At 36.2% G+C, this 24559-nt stretch overlaps 1 protein-coding gene across 1 annotated transcript in view; it reads left to right on the top strand.

Moving 5' to 3' along the window:
- The window catches only part of LMLN (leishmanolysin like peptidase), a 49232-nt gene extending 25326 nt beyond the window's left edge, over nucleotides 1-23906 (top strand). Inside the window, 9 exon segments of the mRNA XM_051985486.1 lie at nucleotides 2065-2182; nucleotides 2841-2948; nucleotides 4260-4336; nucleotides 6366-6476; nucleotides 8490-8622; nucleotides 8953-9112; nucleotides 12289-12419; nucleotides 14097-14307; nucleotides 18511-23906. Coding sequence (XP_051841446.1) covers nucleotides 2065-2182; nucleotides 2841-2948; nucleotides 4260-4336; nucleotides 6366-6476; nucleotides 8490-8622; nucleotides 8953-9112; nucleotides 12289-12419; nucleotides 14097-14307; nucleotides 18511-18611 — 1150 coding nt within the window. The 3' untranslated portion in view covers nucleotides 18612-23906.
- Nucleotides 23907-24559: the final 653 nt, after the last annotated feature.

Here is a 24559-nt window from a genome sequence, read left to right as displayed (position 1 = left end):
TTAGTCTTTTCTCAGTTCTTACCCTTTGGCTTCTCCACCCCTTTGTCAGTCCCCTTCTCCTTGATATTCTTCTCTGGGTTTTGTGCTACTCCTGCTCTCGGCTCTTTCCATCGGTATTTCTCCTTTACTAGCTTGCCATCCAGGCTGTACCGCTGGTAGTGGAGGTCACTTGGGCTCTGTTCTGAACCCTTTTTTCCCTACCTTTATACTAGTTTTCTTGCTGATGTCATCAGTTCTCCTAATTCAGTTATCACCCTTACAGTGATAGTTTATCTTCTTTCTAACCTCTAGACTGGCATTTTCAACTGTCTATTAAACATCTTGTAGTAGATGTTGTCACAACATCTCAAATTCACCATTAGCCTGTTGGTTAGCCTCCCGTCTCAAGGCCCCCTCCTCAGTTCTCCCCCTCACTCAGCCATCCATTGGTCTTCCCAAAGGATGGGGCTGTCTGTGCCAGGAAGTAAAGCCAGTGCTTCCCTACAACCCCTGAGAACAATCTGAATGACCTGGTGTTTACAGCTCCTGTACCCTGCCCTCTTCCTTCTTCTACCTTCTGCATTTCTGTGGGTGCTGACTTCCATGATCAGGGACACCAATGACCTCATTGCTGTCCTCAGAGAAAACATGCTGTTTCCCCACTTTGGGCATTTTCTCTGTCATTTTGCCTGAAATGCCCTCCTCCTCATCTTCTTCTTTGTTTCCTTCAGACCATGGCTCAAATCTCACCTTCCTTCAGAAAATTTTTTGTGATCCCTCTGTTGAGGTTCAGAGTAGGTAAAAGAGTAAATGAAAGAGTAATTGTAAAAGACTCAGTGTTTACCTTCTTATATGGGAACGCATATGCAGACCCTGCAGACCTCCAGCTGGGGGATAGCTCCTCTGACTGTTGGTTGGCTCTCCTTCTACCAACTCAGTTTCAGGTATTATTTAACATTGTTTACAAGGGAATGTTGGGAGGGTCAGCTGCTCTCCAACCTATACTTTGCCATCTTGGCCAAGACCTATCTTTTCAGTGCTGGCATTGTGCTACCAGTGTTTCTGGATGTCAGGCATGGAACACAACTTTCTCAGAAGAATTTAAAGTGACTATCACACAGGGAGAGGGCAGCAAAGAGGCAGGCAGTAATACGTGAATAAAACCTCTAAAGAAGAACAAGAGCATTTGGTGTTTTGGGGAACTGTGTGATAGAAAGAGCCATAAGGACAGGTAACAGTAGGTGCTGCACTGATGCATGAGCATTGTTGCGGGCCTCCTGTAAGTTCAGGAGACAAAGACAAAATCTACATAGGCATGGTGTTTACAATTCACTGGAGCTGCCTTTGGAATTGATGAGATGTCAGTATATCCTTTCCATCTGTGTTATCTACAGATCTGTTAAACATAGCCATCTATGCTTTCATCCAAAAACATCGAACAGAATTAATAAAATTAATAATAATTCAATCTTTATATATATATACACACACACACACATATATATATGTATTACACTTTTACAAACAATGTCATTTGATTCTCATAATAAACCTTTAAAGTAGATAGTGTAACAATTATCTATATTCTAAAGATGAAGAAATTGTTCTAGATATAGTTTCCCTGAATTCTTACTGGTAAATAAGTTAGTTGGGCCAATGAGATGTAATAGAAGATAGAATTCTGGGCCTGCAGTCAGGAAGACATAATCTTTATGAGCTCAAATCTGGCCTCAGATATTTACTACCTGTGTGACACTAGACACTTAACCTTATTTACCTCAGTTCCTCTTCTAAAATGATCTAGAAAAGGAAATGGCAAAGTACTTCAATATCTTTGCCCTGAAAATCTCAAACAGCATCATGAAAAGTTGAATACAACTGAAATAACATTATTAAACATTGAATAGACCATGAATCTGAGCAAGTGTTACATCAAAAATAAGTGCAAGAAAGAAGATGGTAACTATTTGGTGCAAGTGTCTATTAACAATAGCTTTTTAAGAAACCTAGATTAACTCTCACACATACTTTTATAACTAAAAAACCCACAAATTTGAAAAATGTGATCTTTTATTTTAATTGTAGTCTTGGATTGTATCAGTGGAGTGATAAGGTGGTTCGAAAAGTGGAGAGACTTTGGGATGTTCAGGGTAGTAAGATGATACCGCACAGTGTGTTTCTTCTCGTAACACCTCGTGTTGTTGTGAGTATTGCTAAAATATTATTTCTTTTTGAATCTCTACCACCCTTACTAGTTATGAGCATCTAATTTGTTTTTTATTGGTTCAAATTCTATAAGCTTTTCAGAATCTTAATTCATAATTTTTTAGTGGAACAAACAATATAAAGTAAATACAGTGGAATCCTAGCCCTAGTAGTACTCTGGGTAAATGAAAATCTGGATATTCCATAACTCACCTTACAACTTCCTTAATCCTGCTTCCATCTATTCCCAATATGCGCACGCGCGCGAATACACACATACACACACACACACACACACACACACACACACATACACACACCCAGGCCCAACAAAAATGTCCAAAATAGGACCATAACTTAGCAGATTGCAATTGAACAGAAGTTGTTTCTGAGCAAGATTAATATATGGCAGACAAATTTGTAACTTTTGAACTTAGTATAGTTCAACCAAAAATCTTCAAATGGATAAGGACACAATAGAAAAATACTAAAGACAGTTGTGATGGCATACAAACATTCATTTTAAATCCTATTTTTTCCTTAGTATTTCTTTCCATTGTAATAACAATTCAACATCCTTACTGTTTGCAAAATTATAAAAATTGTGTCACATGCTGTGCTAATTTAATGAGCTTTATATTTGTTTTGTTTCTTAGGAAGAAGCTCGGAAACATTTTAATTGTCCAATTCTGGAAGGAATGGAACTTGAAAATCAGGGTGGTCTAGGCACTGAGCTGAACCACTGGGAAAAACGGTTATTAGAGGTCAGTTTTAATGAAAAAAAAATTTTTTAAGCTAGTAACAGAATTAGTAGTTTTGTAGTGTAGGTTTAATGTTGTAAGATCAAACTTCTAATGAGGAATCTGTATAATTCCTAAATAAGGTAAGATAGGAAACTTGTGAAAATTATTGAAATATTTCATCTAGTATTAATTCCCTTATGCCTTCTTTTGCTCTAAATTCCATGAAAGTCTTACTCTGATACCTCATCATGGTTTGTCAACAATGGGTTCTTGAAGATTTTCCCAACAGAACATCAGTTCTGTAAATCCTTAACTAAACTGGAGAGGCTTTGAATGGGAGAGCTGACAAAATGCTATTTTTCTGCTATTTGAGATCTAGCCTAAGTATAGATTTAGAGCCAGAAGGTTTACCTTTTGTGATTTAGTGATAAAGTAATGATTTAGTTATGCCTCAGCAATTCACAAAGGCCATCTACTAAGAGAAATTGCACTATGTGGAAAGGATCCCATTCCAGTGAAGTCGTAGAAATGGTTTCCTTAAAAATAGGTTTCGTGTGGTTTTCAAGTTAGTCTTTTTAGTATGCTAGCATATTTGGCAGAAATAAAGGTTATATATTGGGTTAAAGAACTTGAGGATATGGTGTTTTCTTCAACTTGCTTTCTTTGGATAGTGACTTACAGTAATAAAATGAACACCACTGAAGTGCTTCTGTTTTTAGTTGTTGTATGTTATCCCAGCTCCTCAGAGTTGAAAGTTATTGAGAAATTATTTGAGTAATTCAAAATAAAATGAGTCTTCTTTTCCCCCTCCTTTTCCTTATCTTCTTTCCTGTGCACACATTCCCTTTCCTGTTCTCCCCATGCCTTCCTCCCTCCATTAGCTCAATAATTACCTCAGCCTTTTGCTTTATTTTGCCAAGAGAAACTTTATCTATTGTAGATTTTTTATAAGTATTTCTTTTTTTTTTTTAATAGCTATGTTTGTTTGCTTCGCACAATTGCAGATATCATTAGCCTGCCATTCTAGGGAAGCTTTCCATGGCAAAAGTTTTTAAAAGGTTTGAGGAAAAGAAGAGACTTCCTTTCTTTTAAGTGCTTCTCTTTTGTTTTAAGAAAATTTATAAGGCTTTTAGAAGTTCCCCACTCTCTCATAATCTTAAGATAATAATCATTATAATCTTAGACCTAAAAAAAGCCCTGGAAACCATTCTACAGATGGTCCTGAGAGGTTAATTGATTTAAGGCAATTAAAATGAAATGTTTCCTATAAGACCTCTGTCTGTCCTGGTGCCACTTTTTTCTTTGGCTTACGAAACTTCTTGTGATTTTCAGAATGAAGCAATGACTGGCTCTCACACACAGAACCGAGTTCTCTCTCGAATAACCTTAGCATTAATGGAGGACACCGGGTAAGAGGATATCCTACCATGATATGACGTGATATGGTGATTTTTTGAGAGTATTTAATATTGAAATCATTTAATGAGTGTGTGTGTGTGTGTGTGTGTGTGTGTGTGTGTGTTTAACCAATAGATAATCTAAAATTGGTCTGCATTTCAATTTGAATGAAACCAGACCTCCCCAAACCATAACTAGGTAAAGATGGAAATGAGGCCGGATAGCCATAAAATAAATGGTCCGCTTGTAGTGAGCACTGCTTTGTGGTGCAACTATTTCACTAAATAGTAGCATTTCATTTATGTCTTCCATGCCCAGAATATATTCCCTTTTCACCACTGCCTTTTCTGTTCTTCAAAACTCTGCTTAAGTAACATTTTCTAGGTAGATTTTTTTAACTTCCCGACTCCTACTACTCTCCCTCTAAAACATTTGCCTTGTGTTAATTTTTTACATATTTTGTTCATTCCTTCTGATTTATATACATGTCTCCCTTCATAATTACACGGGTAAGCTAGGTGGCGTTGTGTCTAGAGCACTGGGCTGGGAATCTCATCTTTGTGAATCAAATCCAATCTGGGTGACTCTGGACAAGTCATTTCCCCCTGTCTGCCTCAGTTTCCTTATCTGTAAAATGAGCTGGAGAAGGGAATGGCGGCCCACTGCAGTATCTCTGCCAAGAAAGCCCCAAATGGGGTCAGAAATTGGGCACCACTGAACAGCCACAAAGCAACAACATCCCTTTTCACTAGTCGGAAGCAAACTGTCCAGTCAAGAATAACCCTCACCACCATGGTTGGCTCCTACCTAGCTCCCTGTTCTTTCCCTGTCTTTATAAGTCTCTGTCAGGATCTTGATCGCACTGAGCTGAAATTAAAGAAATAAAATTCAACAGAGATAAATATGAAAACCTTATGCTTCGGTATACATGGGGAAGGTGTGGGTGATGGGGAGGGCAGGGGCAGCGGCACTGTAAGGGAGGCCTTTGTGGTGGCCCACCATAGTATCTCATTCATGGAAATGGCAGAACTTTTAATTAGCTTGTCTCACAGTAGAGCAGAGGAATGTTTCTGTGTGTCCTGCAGAAATGGAAACTCTTCAGAAAGTTGTTTTGTTAATATGTTTTATTCTTAGCCAACCCATAACATTACTCCTGTTCTGCAAAGGAAGGAGAAATACCAGAAAAGAAGGCTGAGTTTGTAAATGGGTTTGCATTGTATTCAATACTCTCATCAGTTTATAGTTCACATGATAATTCACACATTTTAAAAATTAGCTTTTTAAGGTTTGTCTATGTGAAATTCTAGAATCTCAGGTTTTGTCCTGTTACTAAAATAGCAGTTGAGCAATGAGGAGGTGAATGGGAAAATATTGATCCCCAAGTAATTGTCAATGGGCTAAGGAACCATAATATTTAGAGGGAAGGTATAACCATTTGGACAACGTAGTAGTCTTTTACAAAGCAGTAATTTCTGCAAAGAACGATAGTTCCAACTACAGCTTGATCTGCCATCAATCTCTTGTGTTAAATGTGACATTGCAATTTCTGGATTTTTGCAGCATTATCAGGGTAGCTGGATAGTTTTTTTTGTGGAGCTTTAAATAACCATGATGTTGTCAGGATTGTTGGAACAGAAGGTGTGGAACAGTGAATTGTTTTGGGGGGTGGGACAGAGCAAGATGACCAATGCTTTTCTATTTTCCTCCTCTCTCTACCTAGTCCCACCATTCTTTGTCCTAAAATACTTCTAGTTAGCTCTCTTTATCCCCCTGTTCTCTTCTTCCCTCAAGGGATTTATTCTTGTACAGTTAGGAGAGTCTCTTGTTCTAGTTATGAGAATCCAACTCACAAGACTGAAGTCATATATAGCTCTATCCACACAGCACTTAGTTAATAATTTCTGATCATTGTAGTGTACCAATGTATTTTGATTTAATTAAGAACACAGTTTTTAATTATTTACTTCATCGTTGAGATTTGTGATTTAAGTGTAGCAGACATTTTTAAAACAACAGTACTTATTTAAAATATTTTCACAGCTGGTATAAAGCTAATTACAGCATGGCTGAGACCTTAGATTGGGGGCGTGATAAAGGCTGCGACTTTGTCATGAAGAGTTGTAAATTCTGGATTGATCAGCAAAAACAAAAGTAAGAAAGTGTTTTCCTTGAATTGCATCTGGTTATTTATTGAATTTCTAATTTTCTTGAGCTTAAAATGACAAATCTTCAAATGTATGACTTGTAGGTTCTATGAAAATTAGTAAAATTTAGAATGTTAAAGGAAAAATGTTCTCCATGTTATATGTTATACAAAAAAATTTTTTTTTAAATTAAAAAAAAAAAGAAAAAGTAAAATGTTCTACAGATTCTCTGTAATTTTGCCTTTGGAGATATTTGTGTGAAATTTAGGGAGGAAATGGAATAGGATATCCAAAGCAATCCCAAAAAACTTTGGATAGAAAATGCCATCTGCATCCAGAAAAATAACTATGGTAATTGAATATAAATCAACCTGTGCTATGTTCACTTCTTTTTTCATTTCTTTTTCTCGTTCATAGTTTTTCCCTTTTGTTCTGATTTTTCTCTCCCAACATGATTCATAAAGTAATGTGCTAAAAAATTAATTAAATTAAAAAAAAAGAAAATGGAGTAGGATTCAGATCAGTATTCCTGTGTTCAGTTAATATGATATGCAAAAATGTATTATTTGTGTAAAATTTGAACATATCAAAGAAATGGGAAAGTTGGAAGGGGACACGCAGCAATCTAGGCCAACACATATACAAAAGAATCTCAGAATCAACATCCTTACCACAGGGTCATCTAGCCCCTGCCTGAAGACCCTCAAGGTGTGTAAGGATCCACCAGCTTTTGAGGTAGCCCACTCTGTCTTAAACCTGAAATAGCTGAGACACTCTTAATATGTTTGTCTGTACTTTTATACAGCTTTATAATGAAATGCTCTTTCACATACCTTCTTGTCTTGCCAGTGATTAGTAATTAAACAAGTGGTATGAATTTTATTACTAATGAAGGATGAGGGTGCTTCAGAACAAGGACATCATATGAGTTTCTTAGAGATTATTCTATTTTGAATATCCCACTTTGAGATTATTTGCAAGCAGCACAAGGGGATTTCTTTTCTTATTTTTCAAAAACCTGAAGCTCTGGGCCACTTTCAAAGAAGTTCTGCCTTTGTCTTAAGTCTTTTAGTGTTCTATTTGTACAGGAATTAAGGCAAGGAACAGTGAAACAGAAATCAGTTTCTGCTTCCATTTCCCTACTGCTCTAAGGCTTTCTGTCCAAGGTATACCTATGTAGAAATAATTAGCTTCTATGTTCCTGACCTGTAGTAACTGCTCTTGTTCATAGGGCCCTTTACTTGGAATACTTATGGAGAGAAAAGGTCATTTGAGATTTGGAAACATAGAAGGTAATAGGCAGGATCAAGTCCATTTTTAACTCTTTGAAACTATACACAGAAAAAAACTGTACTCTGCATGTATATTTCACTTGCCTTTAGTAGATCTAAAATTTTTATCATCTAAATCATTTGTACGGCTTGTTTGAAAACCAAGATGAAGTATAAGATACAAATAATATACTTGAATATTTTAGAATTAATTTTTTTCAATGTAACCTTAATTTCTGCCTAGTCACTTAGTATATTTAACTAAAAGTTATTCTTCAACAACAAACTGAATCAACTGTATTTTTCTTACCGTGGACAGAGAAACAAGAGAATGAGTTCTTACATTGAGGTTTAAGAAATTTAAATTATGAGCAAGACCTATTAACCTGAAATAGCTGAGACACTCTTAATATGTTGCTGTGGGAAATTTTGCATTGTTCTTCTCTGAGAATTATGTAAAATGATTTTTTTTAAATGTAAAAAAAAAATCTTGTCTTGATCTTCCTAGAAAGGGTTACTTTGTGATTTCTCTGAATTTCTATGATAAATTTCAATGCAAGAGGCATTTTTCTTATTAATTAATGTCTTATTCTCATTTGGGAAACTTGCTTTTTTTTTGAAAAAGAAGTTTTGATTCAATTCTAGAATGTAATTCCTTTCAAATTGTGTAAATGTATTGGAGTTTTTATGGAAAAGACATGGTAGACAGCCACCATTTTCTAAGTTCCAGTACTTCTTTTTGTGATCAGGAGACAAGTGCTAGCTCCCTATTGTGACACACTCAGAAGTAATCCATTGCAACTAACCTGTAGGCAAGACCGGAGAGCAGTTGCTGTGTGTAACCTGCAGAAGTTCCCCAAGCCCTTACCCCAGGAATATCAGGTAATAGCTTCTTCTTTGGGGCAGCTCTGTAAAAATGAACTTGCCCTCAGTATCTATCTTAAAGTTCTAGAGGAGGTCCAGAAAGAAAGGGCAGCCTGAGGGCTCTCCTGTTAAATCTGAGGTGCTGCACTTTTAAAGTCCAACAAACAAACTCTATGGAAGGTTTGCAGTTCTTTGTGCAAACCTCTCTTCCTTTGCTTCTTTGTACATGGGAACTTTTGTGTTTGACAGGTGTTGGATCATATCATGCATTTGCTTGCATTTTGACTGTTTTATATAGAAAGTTTCACAAGCTCCTCTCCTTTCTGTTTTCTTTATTCTTTCTGATAGTACTTTGATGACCTCAATGGAATACCTGTAGAAGATTTGCCTTATTATGGTGGCTCTGTGGAAATTGCTGACTACTGCCCATTTAATCAAGAATTCAATTGGCATATAAGCGGTGAATTTCAACGCAGTTCAGATTGTAGAATACTGGAAAATCAACCAGGCAAGTGGTTTTGTTTTATTAATGTATTTATAACATGGTAATATTTGTTTTAGCTACTGAACATTTGAATAATATTTTACATTTTACACATTTAGCATTTCAAGATATTTCATATTTAGTTTCTTATTTTATTTTCACAACAACCTAGTGAAGAAAGTAGAGAAGGTGGTATCATGTGCAAACTGGAGTGGAGGGAGGGAGGTCTGTGGCTAATAATGAGAGTTGGCTAAGAGAAAAGAAATAAGAACTGTCAAGAATTTGAATTTCTACATAAGAGCTTTTCTCAGGCAATTGCTAAAACAGCTTTTGCAGAAATGTGCTAATTTGAAATTCTAAGGCACCAGGAAAAACAACCAGTTAAAGTCACATCATGAGGACCAGCAGGTAAGAAGACCTAGGGAAGAGGGAAGAGGTTATCATTTGAAAAAATCAGTAATTAACAGAAGACAGCACATGAGAAAAGAGCAACAGTACCAATGCACACTCTCAGATAATTTCTACACAAATGCTAAAATTATAAGTAATAAAATGAATTAAGAAATCTTAATATGTTGTGGTAAATTTAACTTTCCAGGTATCACTAAAAGAGGGTGGGCTTATGACTCTAGGGGCATTACATCAGGATTCTTAAGAATCTGAATAAGTTTCTGGGTGATCCTTTTCATTTTGGATGGGGAAAAAATGACACTTTTATTTTTACTAGCTTCTAATTGAAATTTAGCCTTTCTTTCAGTTATTTAAAAATGTAATTCTTGTACATGAATTCCCCGACTGGGGAAGGGGACAGGGGAAAGGGAGGGAAAAAATTAGGTTTTTGTAAGGGGTGAATGTAGAAATTATCCATATATATATATGTTTTGAAAATAAAAAGCTTAAATATATATAAAATTCTGAGAAAGTGTTCATAGGCTTCACCCAGCTATCCAAAAAGTCCATGATACTAAACAAACTAAGAATCCCTGCACTGAAAGAATTGAAATTATGAGTGCTTAGCCAGAAAAATAACAAGACTTTTCTTTTTTAAAGAAAGAAAATAGAGACCTTCAAATTCTAGTTGGATAAACTTGATTCCATTCCTGGCAGAATTCTAGAATATATTCTTTTAAGGGACCAAGAAACATTGATTATCAAGAGCAAGCATAGTTTCACTGAGAAGTGATGATATATATCTAAATTCATTTGCTTTTTAAATTCTTAGATCAGGAGAATGACATAGACAAAGCTTAATTAGTTTTCTGCAAGACATTTAACAAAGGCTTGCATGCTGCCCTTGTACACAGAATGGGAGAGCTAGATAATATGAGATTCAAAACTGGTTGTTCAGACCCAAAGAGTAGTAATTAATGTGTTGAAATCAATCTAGAAGGGTGTATCTTGGAACGTCTTCTTCCCTGTGCTGTTCAAGATTTGTTATCAGTGGAGCATCCTTCTCCAATATGGCACAAAGTTGAAAAGGACAATTAACTGATTAGGTGAATTCCAGGTTTTACTGTAATTGTTACAATTGAGTGATGAGTGATCACTATTCACTGCATCCTCAAAGTCTAATTTAGTTCTCTCTTACTTAGTCAATCAGTAAGCATTTATTAAGATACACTGTGCTAGGGATACAAAACACAAGTGGAATAGCTTTTGCTCTCAAAAAGCTCACATTCTGACAGACATGAAAATATCCATATCTCTGTATGTGCATGTAAGTGTATTTTAATAATTAATATTAATATTAATCATTATTAATCATTTGACTTGCCCTCAGAGAATGTCCTTTGTAAAAGAAAAGAGTCTGTTAGAAAGTTTCTTTTACATAAAAACTATATCAAAAAAATTTTTTCAAACAAAATGGAAGTCTTGGTAGAAAAAACCTGAATCGATTAAATAAGGATAAATGTAAAGTTCTGTCCTTGTATTAAAATAGACTAATTGTATATGAACAAATGGAGCAGGTGTGGCTAAACAACAGGTAATGAATGTTAGCACTCTTTGCAGGGTTGTATTGTATTATATTTGTACACATTTTCTTGTCACCTATCAGAATGAGAGCTTTTGGTAGGCAAGAGTTGCACTTTCTTGTTTTATTATAAGTATAAGGCTTGCCATATAGTCGGCAATAACTGCTTATTGATTGAATTAAATGATCAGTAACCCCACGTGGAAGAAAGGGGATGATAGGAAGGGAAGGATCACGGTAATCTGAGTCTTAGAAACAAAGCCAAAATAGTTTTGGTTTTGAAAGATCTTAGAGAATAGAAGTCTTAGGGTTTAGCATGATAATCATCTTCAAGTATTTGAAAATTTGCTTTGTAAAAGTGTTCCGTTGGGTCCCTAATAGACAAGAGTAGAAATTATGGAGAGGAAGCATACTGGAGGCAAGAACTTTCTTCCTAACCCTCAGAAATGTACAGAAATGAAGAAACTGCCTCTTCTTTAAAAAGAGCCTTCCTGTCACTGGAAAGCTTAAAGCAGAAGCTGCAAAATCTTTTGTAGGGGAGGTTATAGGTTAGACTTCTATCCAAACAGTGTCAGTTCTTTAGATATGGTCATATTCAGGTCTCCCATATAAGCGATTATTTCCTTTGCTCCCAACTGCAGTATTCAAAATGAAAATCCTTTATCCTTTGTTTTAACTTGTGTTTTCTTGTTCTGTCTTTAGCACATATGGATAATAATAGCTTCATCTGCATAGTAATTTTATATACGTAGGAATCAGTCACTCATCTAGTCTCTAGGTAAAATGAATCTACTTCCTTTAATCTTTTCTCAATCTTTTATTTTCCAGTCTCTTACCACATTTTGGGGACCAAAAATTGAACTCAAAACTTAAAGAAAGTTTACCAGTATTAATTGTCATAAAAGGTGACCTTAATGTTTCTTATGCAGCCAAATAATTAACTTTACAGAGTGTTGTTCCAAGACTGGCCAGCAAGAATAATCAGGAAGCCTAATTTCTATGTTCTGATATAGGTGATTGTTCATTGATAATAGCTGTTCTGAAGTCTCAATTTGAATTTGGTGTACAGTGTTTTTATGCTTGGTGCATTTCTTTCAAGTTTCCTTAAGAATTGAGTTTGATTTGAAAGGGCTTTAGTCAAAAAGAATGGTGGAAATAATTTAGTTTCTAATAAATTGATCCAAAATATATTTTTTAATTTTAAAAAATATATTTTGGCTTATTTCAGAACCTTTCAAAAACTTTGGTGCTGAAAAATATGGACCTAATTCAGTATGTCTAATCCAGAAATCTGCATTTGTCATGGAAAAATGTGAAAAGAAACTCAGTTATCCTGACTGGGGGAGTGGATGTTATCAGGTAAACTACATAATTATTGTCAATGTCTTTGAAGAAAACATTTTCATTGGGTGAATTTGGTTTTTGTATATTTAAATCGGAATGCGAAAGAACACACTTTTTTGTGTGGAGGTGCTTGTTTGTTTACCCTTTTTTCTTTATTTTTTTGAATATAAGACTCATCTTGGTTTCCACAAGAGAGAGAGTTTTTCTCTCCTTTGGCTGTGACTTGCATTCAGTTTTTTTTTTTTTTCTTCAAGTTTTTAAAAGCCTTGTTTGGACTGTTAGATAAAGGAAGAGTCAGGTCTGCATTCAAATCTTGCCTCTATTCTATATGGGCTATATGACTCAGAATAAGACTACTTAACCTCTTAGTGCCTCAGATACCATTCTAAAAACTCACGAAGGGTTGTTCTTTATAATGCATTTTCTAAACTTGGAGTTTTTCCATGCAGATTGGAGGGAGAGGGTCAACAGGAAACTTAGTGCTATAGTTAATCAATATCCACTATTGGTAAATAAAATTCTTTTTAAACTTGAAAATGCAAAGATTGAACCATTTCATGCTTTATTTCCATAAGTGAACATGGAAGAATGAGTTACCATATCAAGATTTAATTGAAATAATCATCAGCCCACTCTGATTTAAAATATCTTTAAAAATGCAACCTTGATGAGGTAGAACTGAATGGTGGACTTCTCTGAACCTTATTTATGACAACTCACATTGGTATAGGATCTTAAGGTTTACAACGCTCTTTGTTCACAAAAATCCTCTGAAACAAGGTAATGCAGTCATTATCTGAATTAACTACATTAGTTCATTTGCCTATGGTTACAAGGCTAATTATTTCTGGAGCTGGGATAGAAACCCAGGCTTTTTATTCTCAAGTTCAGAGCCCTTTTCACTACAGTCACAGAACTAGCATCCAGAGACCTGGAACTATTCTCCATTTCTGCAGAGTTAGATTTTGTAGGGTATATCCTAGCAACCTGACCACCATTTATAATATTGTCGATAGAAAATGTTTTGTAGGATGGGGATTTCCTATAAGAACGTAAGAATTTCTGTGATTTAAAAACATAAGAAAAAGCAAGCTAGTGTAATTGGAGAAGAAATAGTTAATAGAGTAATTGTTTTAGCACTTTTCTAAATTTGATAAGTTTGGAGGTATCTGTAAAAAAAAATAGCTAGCTGTATTTAAAGAGTGAAATATTTTTAGGAACATTTTCCAATTGTACATTTTCCTTATGTAAGGAAATTGAGGCTGAAAGAGTAATTTGCCCAGAGTCACACTGTAAATGTCCAAAGGAGGATCTGACCTCTGCTGGTCTTTCTAATTATAAATCCGTTACTCTGTCCACTATGCTTCCTAGCCACCTACATTGGAAAACTCTGCCATAGAGCTTTTTCAACACCTCTATTACCAAGATTTCTTGGAAAACTCTGCCATAAAGCTTTTTCAAATATTTATCATGTTGGTTTCTTTTATCATATTGGTTCATGGAGCCTAATGCCTGGTACACAGTAGGTGTTTAACAAATGATTGTGGATGTGTTGTGTCAAAGCAAATTGTGTTCTCTGGTAGTGATATGTTAAAGGACTTCTGTTTATTTTTATAGCATGTCTTAATTATAGCTTGTCTTCATTTTCCAGAATGTTACTCAGCTAGGGTTTTTTCCCCTTTTTGTTTTAAGGTTTCTTGCTCTCCCCAAGGCTTGAAAGTTTGGGTACAGAACACCACATATTTGTGCAGCCGGGCAGGTCAGGTCCTCCCTGTAAGCATTCAGATAAATGGCTGGATACATGGTGGAGACCTTCTCTGCCCAGCGTGTTGGGACTTCTGTGAACATTGCCCTCCAGAAACAGATCCTCCAATTTCCAACTTCACGAGAGCTTTACCACTGGGTAAGTGAGCATCCATAAAATACTTAAAATGCAATTCTGGAGAACACTTAAGGATAGATGAAAAATATTTTTGCCAGATTCTTGTTCTTTTTATTCTATTGAAAGTTTTCTCACTATCTTTGGGATCAATAAGTCAAATAGATAGACAGGAGTTAATGCATGTCTATAGAGCCTTTTGTTTATTAAACCTCCTCACCCACAAAGGAAGAAACCCAACCAGAGAAGCAGGCCCCCAAAGCACCTAATTTTATTTAAAATTTCTTTTCATCTACCTTTAAAAATTAACAAACTGTACAGAACATAAGACTGTACAGTAAAGCATTTTTTTTTTTCCTTCCAAAAAAAATCTACTCTAGCACTGTATTTTGGCTGGGTAAATTGAAGAAGAGTGGGTAATACATTCTCACAGCAAAAAAGACCCAGCAAAATAAGATGCACCACATCCATTGACCGGCTTGGAGCAACTTATGCATATTGTATATAGATTTTAAGATATTATAACTTAAAACTTAAATTCTTATATGTCTGAACTACAGACATAAATGAGGACATCCTCCTTTGAAATCCTGTGTATATGAGTTTTTTCTTTTCTCAACTTAGGTTCTCAATAAGAGGGAGAGACAGAGTTTGGGAATGCAGTTCTCTGAATTTATACCCAATGCTTTTTGAGAAGGCTATACTAATTTTTTTAATAGTATTTTATTTTTCCAAATAAATGCAAAGATAATTTTCACCATTCCCCTTTGCAAAACATTGTTTCATATTTTTCTCCCTTCTTTTCTCCTCCTTCCCCAAGAGAGCAAGCAATCCAATATAGACTAAACATATGCAATTCTTCTAAACATATTTTCATATTTGTCAGGCTGTGTAGGAAAAATCATATCAAAAGGGAAAAAAAAACCCAGGCAAAAAACAAAAGTGAAAATAGTATGCTTTGGTCCACATTTATTCTACATAATTCTTTCTCTGCGTGCAAATGGCATTGGTAGCATTTTCCATCACAGGTTATAATAATTGGAAAAAAAAATTTCTTACTCTCAGAAATAAAATCCATTTTTCACTCTATAGCTTAACTAATTCTGCAAATATTTATTAAGTGCCTATTGTGAGAAGGCACCAGGATACAAAGAGGAGCTTTCCTTCTGCTGAGAATGTGCAAACTTAAGTCAGTATAAGATGACTGGCAGAAGAGAAAGCACTAATAAATAATTCAGAGGATCAAGAAGTGCTGCCCCCTTTATTGGGGATATTGAAGTGTCTGAGACATAAAAGTGATGAAGGATTCATCCTAGCAGAAGGAATGAGGAGAGGGAGGAGTGCTCACTTCTGGGAAACTCAAGTGGCCTGTTTGGCTAAACAAAGCACATCAAAGATAATGATATGAAATCATGTATAAAGGGGGCTAGAACAAACTGGGAAAGGTTTAGGAGGGAGCCACAGAGCAGGACTAATATGGTCAGACCTGTGCTTGAGGAAGAGTGTTTGGTGACTGGAGAATAAACATAAGGGAAAGATTGAAAGGAGAGGAGGCTGTTGCAGTGGTACAGAGAAGTGAAGAAGGCCCAAAATAGGATGGTGGGCCTATGAGAAAAGGGAGAAAATAGCTACAAGTGGGGTAGTGGAAGTAGAATCGCCAAGGCTTATCACGGTTCTTTTCAGAAAATGAGTTGGGTGAAGAAGGGAGGAGCCAGTGGACTGGCTTGTGTTTGGGGAAGAATGGTTAAGCTGCAAACGGGAGATGTATTCCTTTTGGGAAATACTCCTTTTCAGCACTCATTGAATCTTCTGGAACCAGTTAATGAGTACTGAGTACCACTGCAATCTTCAGGGAAGCCACTAAATGTTTTTTAAATTTTTCACTGGCATTTTATTTTTCCAAATACATGTAAAGATAGTTTTCAACATTCATTTTTTAAGACTTTTGTGTTCCAAAATTTCTCCCTTCTTATTTCCCCCAAGAAAGCAAGTAATCTGATGTAGGTTAAATATGTGCACTTCTTTTAAACATATTTCCGTATGTGTTGTGTTGTACATGAAAAAAGGGAGGAAAAGGGAAAAATTGACAAAGAAAAATAGAAAAAAGGTGAAAACCTTATGCTTCAATCCATATTCATTCTCCATAGTTCTTTCTTTAGATACAGATGACATTTTTCCCACCCATGTCTGTTGGAACTGGAAAGCACTAAAATTAAGGGAGATTTGGGAAAGGTAGAACTGGGACTTGCGAGGAGACAAAAGGCAGAATTAAGCCATGGTGGGGGTTCAGTCTCTGAAAATGCCTAGAGTCAGAAAATGGAGAATTTTGGTTGAGGAACAGTAAGAAAACCAGTGTTACAGGATTGTCGAGTTACACAGGAGGGTGTGAGGTCTAAGAAGTCTAGAACAATAGGCAGGAGGATTGGCTTTGAAAGGCACTGAATACCAAACAGTATTTTATCTCTCATGTTGGAGGTTATAGGGGCCACTGGAGTATATTGAGTAGGAATTGGGATTTAGGAAGATCACTTTGATATCTGAGGCTACTCAGCTGGACAGGAGTGGGAAGAGACTTGAGGCAAGCAGACCCACTAGCAGGACCAGGAGTCCAGACATGGTGATGAGGAAAGGTGATGAGAATCTGTATTGGAAGAATAAGAGGGATGGCAGTGTCTCAGAAAGGAAGATGTGTTTGAAGGTAAAATTGACAGGCCTTGCAAGCAATTGCAAGATATGGATAGAGAGTAAGGAACTAGAGATGATCCCTGGGTTGCAAGCCTGAGAGACTGGGAGGGTTAGAAGAGGTTTTGCATTCCTTGTGTACAGAGCTCTGGGCTAAGTGTGGGGCTTACAAAGAAAGAAGGGAGGCAGCCTCTAAAAAGGGACAGGTTTCAGCCACATTCTTCATTGGCATTTCCAGTGATAAAGCTGCCTTCATTTCTGACACAGAACCACGCTACAATTTCAGGCAGTGAATAAGAAGCCCATCTAGCCTGGGTACAAGTGGCAAGGTCAAAAAATGTTGATGTGTCCAGAACCTTTTCAGTTTTTTATTCTCCATTTTCATTCCTGTTTCTTCCTAGCCCAGAATAATTAATATAACTCCTTTCAGACACATATATTCCATATCTACCCTTATAAGGCTTAAGATATTTCATTTCTAAAATTGACTGTTTTCTTCCAAACAGCAATGAAAATTGACACAACTGATTACACTTAAATCACTTAATTTCAATGCATAAAATATCAAAGCAATTTATGTCCACATTGTTAATTCTGTTAATTCCTTTAAATTCCATGAATATTTATGAATTTTGACTTTTGTTATTCTATGATCATATCCTAAATTCCTTTTTTTTTTGCTTTTTTCCCCCCCTTTGAGTATTATTTCATAAAGACATTTCCATGTTTCTTTGTACTCATATTACAGTTGGTTTTTTGCATTAAATATATAAATTAATTTGGGAACATGTTTATTAGTTGGAATCATTCTTAAACATGTTCCATTGTATAGAAAAAGTTCCTTTCATTAATTATTTTATAATTGTTCTTATATTGAGCCTGTATTAAGTGGGCCAATTTCCAAATATGACTCTTTAAAAATTATATTTTCTTGATCTTTATTACTACTACTAGTAAATAAAAAGGCAGATAATTTTTGTGATTTAATCTTGTGTCCAGTGATTTTACTAACTCAATTTTCTGTCTTATTTATAGGGTCAACCAGGTGGCACAGAGGATAGAGCAGAAGTCAGGAGGACCTGAGTTCAAATGTGATCTCAGATACTTAACACTTCCTGGTTGTGTGACCCTGGGGCAAGTCACTTAACCCCACTTGCCTCAGCGCCCCACCCCCCCAAAAAATATTCCTTTTGAATTGTTTTGGATTTTGAAAGGTTTTTAGTCATCTGATACTGATGAGATATTCACATCTTCCTTTGAGAGTTTTATTAATGAGGACCTTTTTGTAGATTGACATTTGGTTGTCAGACCAACATTTTATAATATTTGTAAGTGTGGTACAGAATAGATAGGGTGATCCAAAAGACAGATGCAGGTGGTGAAAAATAATTTCCTTTCATACTTTTCCTGTTACCTGAGACTCTGGGGTACTAACTGACTTGGTCAGATTTTTTTTTAATGCTTTGTCATTTCTAAGTGGTTATACAAATATCTACATGACATCAATGTGATCATACAAGATGACTCTCTTGTTTTAAATTCTAGATCTCTGTTCCTGCTCCTCCAGCCTGGTTGTCACGCTCTGGCTGCTGCTGGCTAACCTGTTTCCTCTCCTGGCTGGATTCCTGCTGTGTGCTTTGCATTAGGGGTTCAAAAGATGGATCCCTGAGAATCTCTTTTATGTTGTTCCTCTTGGCCAGAGCATACAACCTAGGAACCAGCTTACGAAAAAAGTTGAAGACGCAGTTGTGACTTAAAAGGCTGAAGACGCAGTTGTGACTTAAGCTGGGAACCATTAATCACAGCCTGATCTTGAAACTCTCTCCATACAAAGAGCTTTGATTAACCAAGCTTTGAGAAGAAAAGTGATCTTATCAGTTGCCAAGTCCATTAGTGTTTTAGGACCAGTGATCATCCCTTGATGGTTTTCTTGAATTCTTTTCAAACTGTCCTTGGGGTGACTAAGGAATCATCAGACTAATTACATACCTCAGTGTTGTCAGAAATCATGGACAAGATCAGCTGCCAGCGCCGCAGTAGATTGGCTGCTCACCAGCAGGTCATTGCAGAATCCTAAATTCTATTGAATCCTGTGGAGTTTTTCAAAATTGTGAACTCTCATCTGACTTATGGATCTTTTGATTTTAATGCTGTTCATGGGACCCTCTTTACATCATTATACCGAAAGCTAGTTCAATGGCATTGCTTTATTTAAGCAATTTCATTCTGTAACTTAATCATGCCTTCCTTTTTCAAGCTAGTAGCTGAACTGAACTGTTCTAGTTCCCCTAATGATACATTCTGTTTAGGATTTTTTTTTTTTACTTCTTCCAGCAGTATCTTTTCTTATTAACCTTTGGAATCTATTGTTCAATCACAGCCTGTTTGTGTCTTTGATTAGGTCACAGTTTAATGACTTCTGGAAAAAAAAATTAGGAAAGAGTAACAATTATTCATTATCAGCTCTGAGAATGTGACTATGGGAGGGAAGACTGGCGGTTTTTCAGGCAGAAGGCGCCAGAGCTCTAGTCCCCACAGTCACAGAGGGCCCGTCGTGGCCCCAGCCAGGCTTCAGAGAGCCCCGGCCTGCGCAGGCGTGTCCCGCTTCTCACAGGGATAGATCCCCGGACAGGCATTTTGGGCTGTCTGACAGGTGTGGTAGGAAAAGCTATCGTCGGCCGTCCTTCCCCAGCGACACATCTCGGAGAAGTGAGCAGGCTTTCGTAGCATTTCTTCTAGCACTTTCTCACCCTCGGGCTTCAGGAGGCCCTCTCCCACCAGGGGCGCAGGTTCTGCTTCATAAGCCCAAGTCTTGGGCCCAGCACAAGCCAGCTTACCTCAGCCCCCACTGATTCTGGGCAATCCGTAGGCATGTTCTCCCTGGGCAGTGTGTGCATCTCCCTGACCGGCGGGAGGGAGATTATGGCCAAGTGTTAATAATACAGTGTATAAAGCTGGGGGGGAGAAGGGGGGCAAAGAAGAAATCCAGACAGACATGTTCATAAACCATAGTGTCCGTAGTCTCCAGCTTTAAATTTTAGCTGGGCAGGATATGTCCTTCCTTTGTACATTAAAGCCCAGAAATAACACCCACCTTAAAGAGTGAGCAATTTTTTTTATATCTCTATTGAAGGAAAAGCTAATTTGTATGCATGGGGCAGGAAGGGGAACATAGATCTCTGGACTGCAGGCCCTTTGCCATAAAATTTCCCTTATTTTCTGAAAGGCCGAAGCCCAAAATGGCTGGGGTGGTCACCTTTCAGTCCTTGCTGCTTCCAGAAAACTCCCAGTCTTTGGTGCTGAATTTCCCCAGCCTTGACCCAGGTGAGAAATGGAAATTAACCCTTCTTGCCAGAACACACTCCAACCTCCAACCCGTTCTTGTTGGGAGAGTCTAATGTAGACCACACTTGGCTAAACAGAACAGTACAAAGGTAATAGCGTTTAGGAAGCACACAAGCTTAGCTTTTAGTCTTCCCAATATGCGCATGCACTTCAGGGAGGTCAGGACACCAGGAAAGCTTACCTTATTTTTGAAAAGAAATTAATGGCTAATAATTGACCTAAAGTCAATTATCTACAGTGATTCGGGAATCACTTGAACTGGACGACACAATTTCGCCAAAATTTTGTAGTTAAAAGTAGACTAGATTCACAAGGGTAGATATTGTTATCTTCTGACTGTTGTACAGTAATAGACTTTGGGAGCATTGTTTCAAAGCATGGTGCTTTTATACTTGAAAGATATCTTGATTTATTTTTCTTAATATGATTATATTTGCACTAACTACTTTCTTGATATAATATATAGCTGACATTTTTACTTCTATGTATATTTATTACATTTGCAATCTGGTAACCCAGTGTTGTGTCTGCACAAATGTGAACCTTGATAAGTTTGGGGTTGAATATCTTGACTTCCATAAGTAATGAGCTGTATTGGTGTCTTCTCTGTCCGATGATAGCTTGAAAAGTGGTTTTTACTTTGCATTGTGTTCTGCTATTTGTACAAGATGTGTCAACTGTGTTTACAGGACTAACCAACCCTCTATAGCTTCTCCAGGGAGATTTTAAGAAGCATTTTTTGATCTGCTGGAGTGTAGCAATGGAATAAAGAGTGGTTTTAATTACCTGATATTTCAGTTCAGGATTTGTGAGAATGTTTTCCTTTAGGGACCAGAAATTCTGAATGCTAGAAAATTGTAAATGGCTCAGCTCCTATGGAAAACACATAACCCATGGAAGGCTATTTCATATTAGAAACAACAAAAAGTTACACTATGGAAATAGAAGGTAGGATGAGAAGACTGCTGCTATAAAGAAAAGGAGATGGAAATGGAGGAATAATAGTGGAGAGCTGCAAAGAATGAATTGAACAGCTTTCTGACTCAGGAAGGGAAATGTCCTTGTAAAACTGACTACCTCAGTTTTCCATGCAGTCATAGGTTCATTTTACTCATGTTAATTTCTAAATAATTTAAAGTATGATGTAAAAAAAAGTGTCTCAGGTTTTAAAGAACAGAATTCATAGGAAATAAAAGCCATTTCAGCAACAGACTTGAGTTGACTGTTTTGGAGAAAGGGACTTTAAAGGCCATCTCTAGTCCAACCTCCTTCCCAGTGCAGGAATCCCACTATAACACCCCTTTCAGGTGATCATCCCACTGCTGCTTGAATATATGTGAGAGAAAATTCACTACCTCAGAAGGCAACCCATTCCATTTTTTTTCATATGAGAGAAAATTTTAGTATAATTCCCCCTGCTTCCCACATAGAATTATTTCTTTGTCCTCTTCCCTACCACATACCTTTTAGTCACAAAACATTTTCATTCTTGGTTGGTCTTCTTTGTTTAAAGTTAAGACAAAGGAATTTCTGATCCTTTTCAAAATACTTTTAGAGAAAAACAAAATAAGGTTTACCAGGATATTTCACAATTGGAATCTTCAGTATTTGTGATCATTGAGAAAAAAATTAGCTGATCTTATGACCTCAAACAAGTCATCTATTCTTTTTAACCCAGTTTCCTCATATACCTTACAACTTTGAAGCATCCACAGAACAGAAATGGCTCTGATTCCCATTTCTGGAATATACCGTACTTGCATGCTGTGTTTGATAAAGCATGCTGTTGGTTTTATAGTACTATCCTTCAACCACGATGTTCTTAGAAGTGGAAGGGTTAGAAGGATGATTACTAGCAGCTGAGCAGGAATAGTATGCTTCCTGCAGTCCCATTGCTTGAAACGCACTAACCTTTAGTGCCAAGACCTTTCTGACAATGCAGAAAAATATCAGCATTTTAATGAAGTTCATTCTACAGACCAAGGATTGTTTTAAAAAGGGACAAACTTACCTTCAAAAAGGTTATCTACTTTTTTTGGTGTAAATTACATTTGGAATAAATTTTGACTTATATTTGCATATTTCAAACAAGATTGAAGATTTAAGGGCTAACTTTTTATTTATAGGGGACTGTAAATTTAAGATATTCTTGGGTAAAGTGTATGTGTAACATTGACAAAATAAAAACAAATTAGAAAGTAACTTGCATCTTGTATTTCCTAAGCAACATCATTTGTTTTAAAATTTGGATAAGGAATACAAATGCAAGAAATGCATTTGTGGGAAGAACTGGTAGTTTACTTTTTGTTCTGGAGCACAATTCAATATTGTATTTTTTTAATTTTCAATAATATTTTTTCCAAATGTAAAGATAATTTCCAACATTCATTTTTATAAGAAGACTGTTCCAAATTTTTCTCCCTTCCTCCCTTATCTCCTCCACCCCCCAAATAGCAAGTAATCTGACATAGATTAAATAGGTACAATTCTTTTAAACATATTTCCATATTTGTCATCAACATATTTTAAGCCTAATTGGGAGTCCAGTTCTCTAGCCCAGAACACAAAGAATTTTGTATAGAACTATAGAATTTCATCAGATAAGCTACCCTCAAACAAACAGGAGAGGGAGCAAGCAAAAGGAAACAGGAGTCAAGTAATACTGGCTAAAATATTCCAGACCCATGTCACAACCCAGTTGGGTATGATAATGAACAGTCAAAAACCAGCAGCAGAGTCCAAGTCACTGACTCTTTACCGTATGGTATAAGACTGTTAATAGAACTACTCTTCTTGTGACATAAAACATCATCTATAACTGGTTGGCACTGGCACTGGGGAATGATTTTTTTTTTCTCTTTTTGCAAGAGTATAAAAAAGGGAATCTAGGACACTTCCCTATTTCTTGGGTAACTCTTCCTCATCAGAGAGGAGGAAATGGAACCAGAAGTACTTAGACTTTACAAGGACATTTTCTGATGTGGTTGATGAAATTTACAGGAATTCAAAATGCCCTTTGATCTGAAAGTCTGTTGTACCTCAGGTATTTTATTTATAATTTTTTATGTTAACAAAAACAGTTGATAATACAATTTAAGGAATCTAATAGATAATAGGCAACAATACAGCAAAGTTAAAAATAAAGATATTTTGTTGTACAGATGTGTTCATACTGCCCTTTAGATGTTTATAGATTATTTGACCTTTAAATTGTCTGTTCTTATGTAATTTGATTTTCCTGTCAATAAAATTTAAGAAAGGCTTCTAGTATTTCCAAGAAGATAAGATATATTTGGGATGTAAAATGTTGCCAGAATTCCATATATTGCTGAATCATTGGTATTCTGAACACTTTCTTTTTTATTCTCTTGTCAGACAGACTAGGAAGAATTTCACAGCTATGAAAAGCAATGTGATGACACCCTATTTTAAAGATGAGCATATTGGGCTTTGCTTTATAATATTTATTAATATCTAAACTGGTTCTAAGATACTGCTGTTCCAATAATTGACTTCTTAATTCAATTATTCTCAGTGGAAACTTAATTACCTTGAGATATCACCATTGCATCTGATAAAATGAACTTTCTTGCCTACCAATTTTGTTGAAATGGAATTACTTTTATGAGTAAAATATCCCTACTTCTGTCTTGGACCACTGACACCAGCATCTTAATGGTTTAGTTCTTTAATATTCAAAGACTAACTAGTAGACTTGAATAAAAGATGAATCCAAATGTTCTCATCCAGGAGATATGAATATCTTCCATTTTGCTATCTATTTACATAGAGCTTTATGGTTTATAGGTATTTTTGTAACTTTGAAAATACTCATTGACTCTTCAGCACCATCAGGGAAGAATGGTTCCTTGCATGTAATGATTTTGGACAAGTAGTTTCTCTTCTCAGCCTCAACTTCTTTTTTAAAGTAAGGTTGGACTTAATGACTTTTAGGGGCGCCCTTTTAACCCTAAATCTAGGATCTTATGATCCTTCTTTGTAAGGACAAACCAGATAAGTATAAATACTACTACCATTGCAGGTTAATTATAGATTCTGCACTAAACAGATATAGAAGTTCTTCCAAACTAAGTCAACATTTATTTACCTTTCAGGAAGGAGAGAGGAAAATGTATTTCGACAATTAAAAAATGAAAGAACTCAAAGAGAACCCTATACCTCCCTACCATGAGGGTTCTTTGTACAGAAAGAGACTACAAGGTACTGGAGGTGATGAGCACTGAATATC

Source organism: Antechinus flavipes, chromosome 3 (assembly GCF_016432865.1).
Source record: "Antechinus flavipes isolate AdamAnt ecotype Samford, QLD, Australia chromosome 3, AdamAnt_v2, whole genome shotgun sequence".
Taxonomy (NCBI): domain Eukaryota; kingdom Metazoa; phylum Chordata; class Mammalia; order Dasyuromorphia; family Dasyuridae; genus Antechinus; species Antechinus flavipes.
This window is presented reverse-complemented; position numbering and strand designations above follow the sequence as displayed.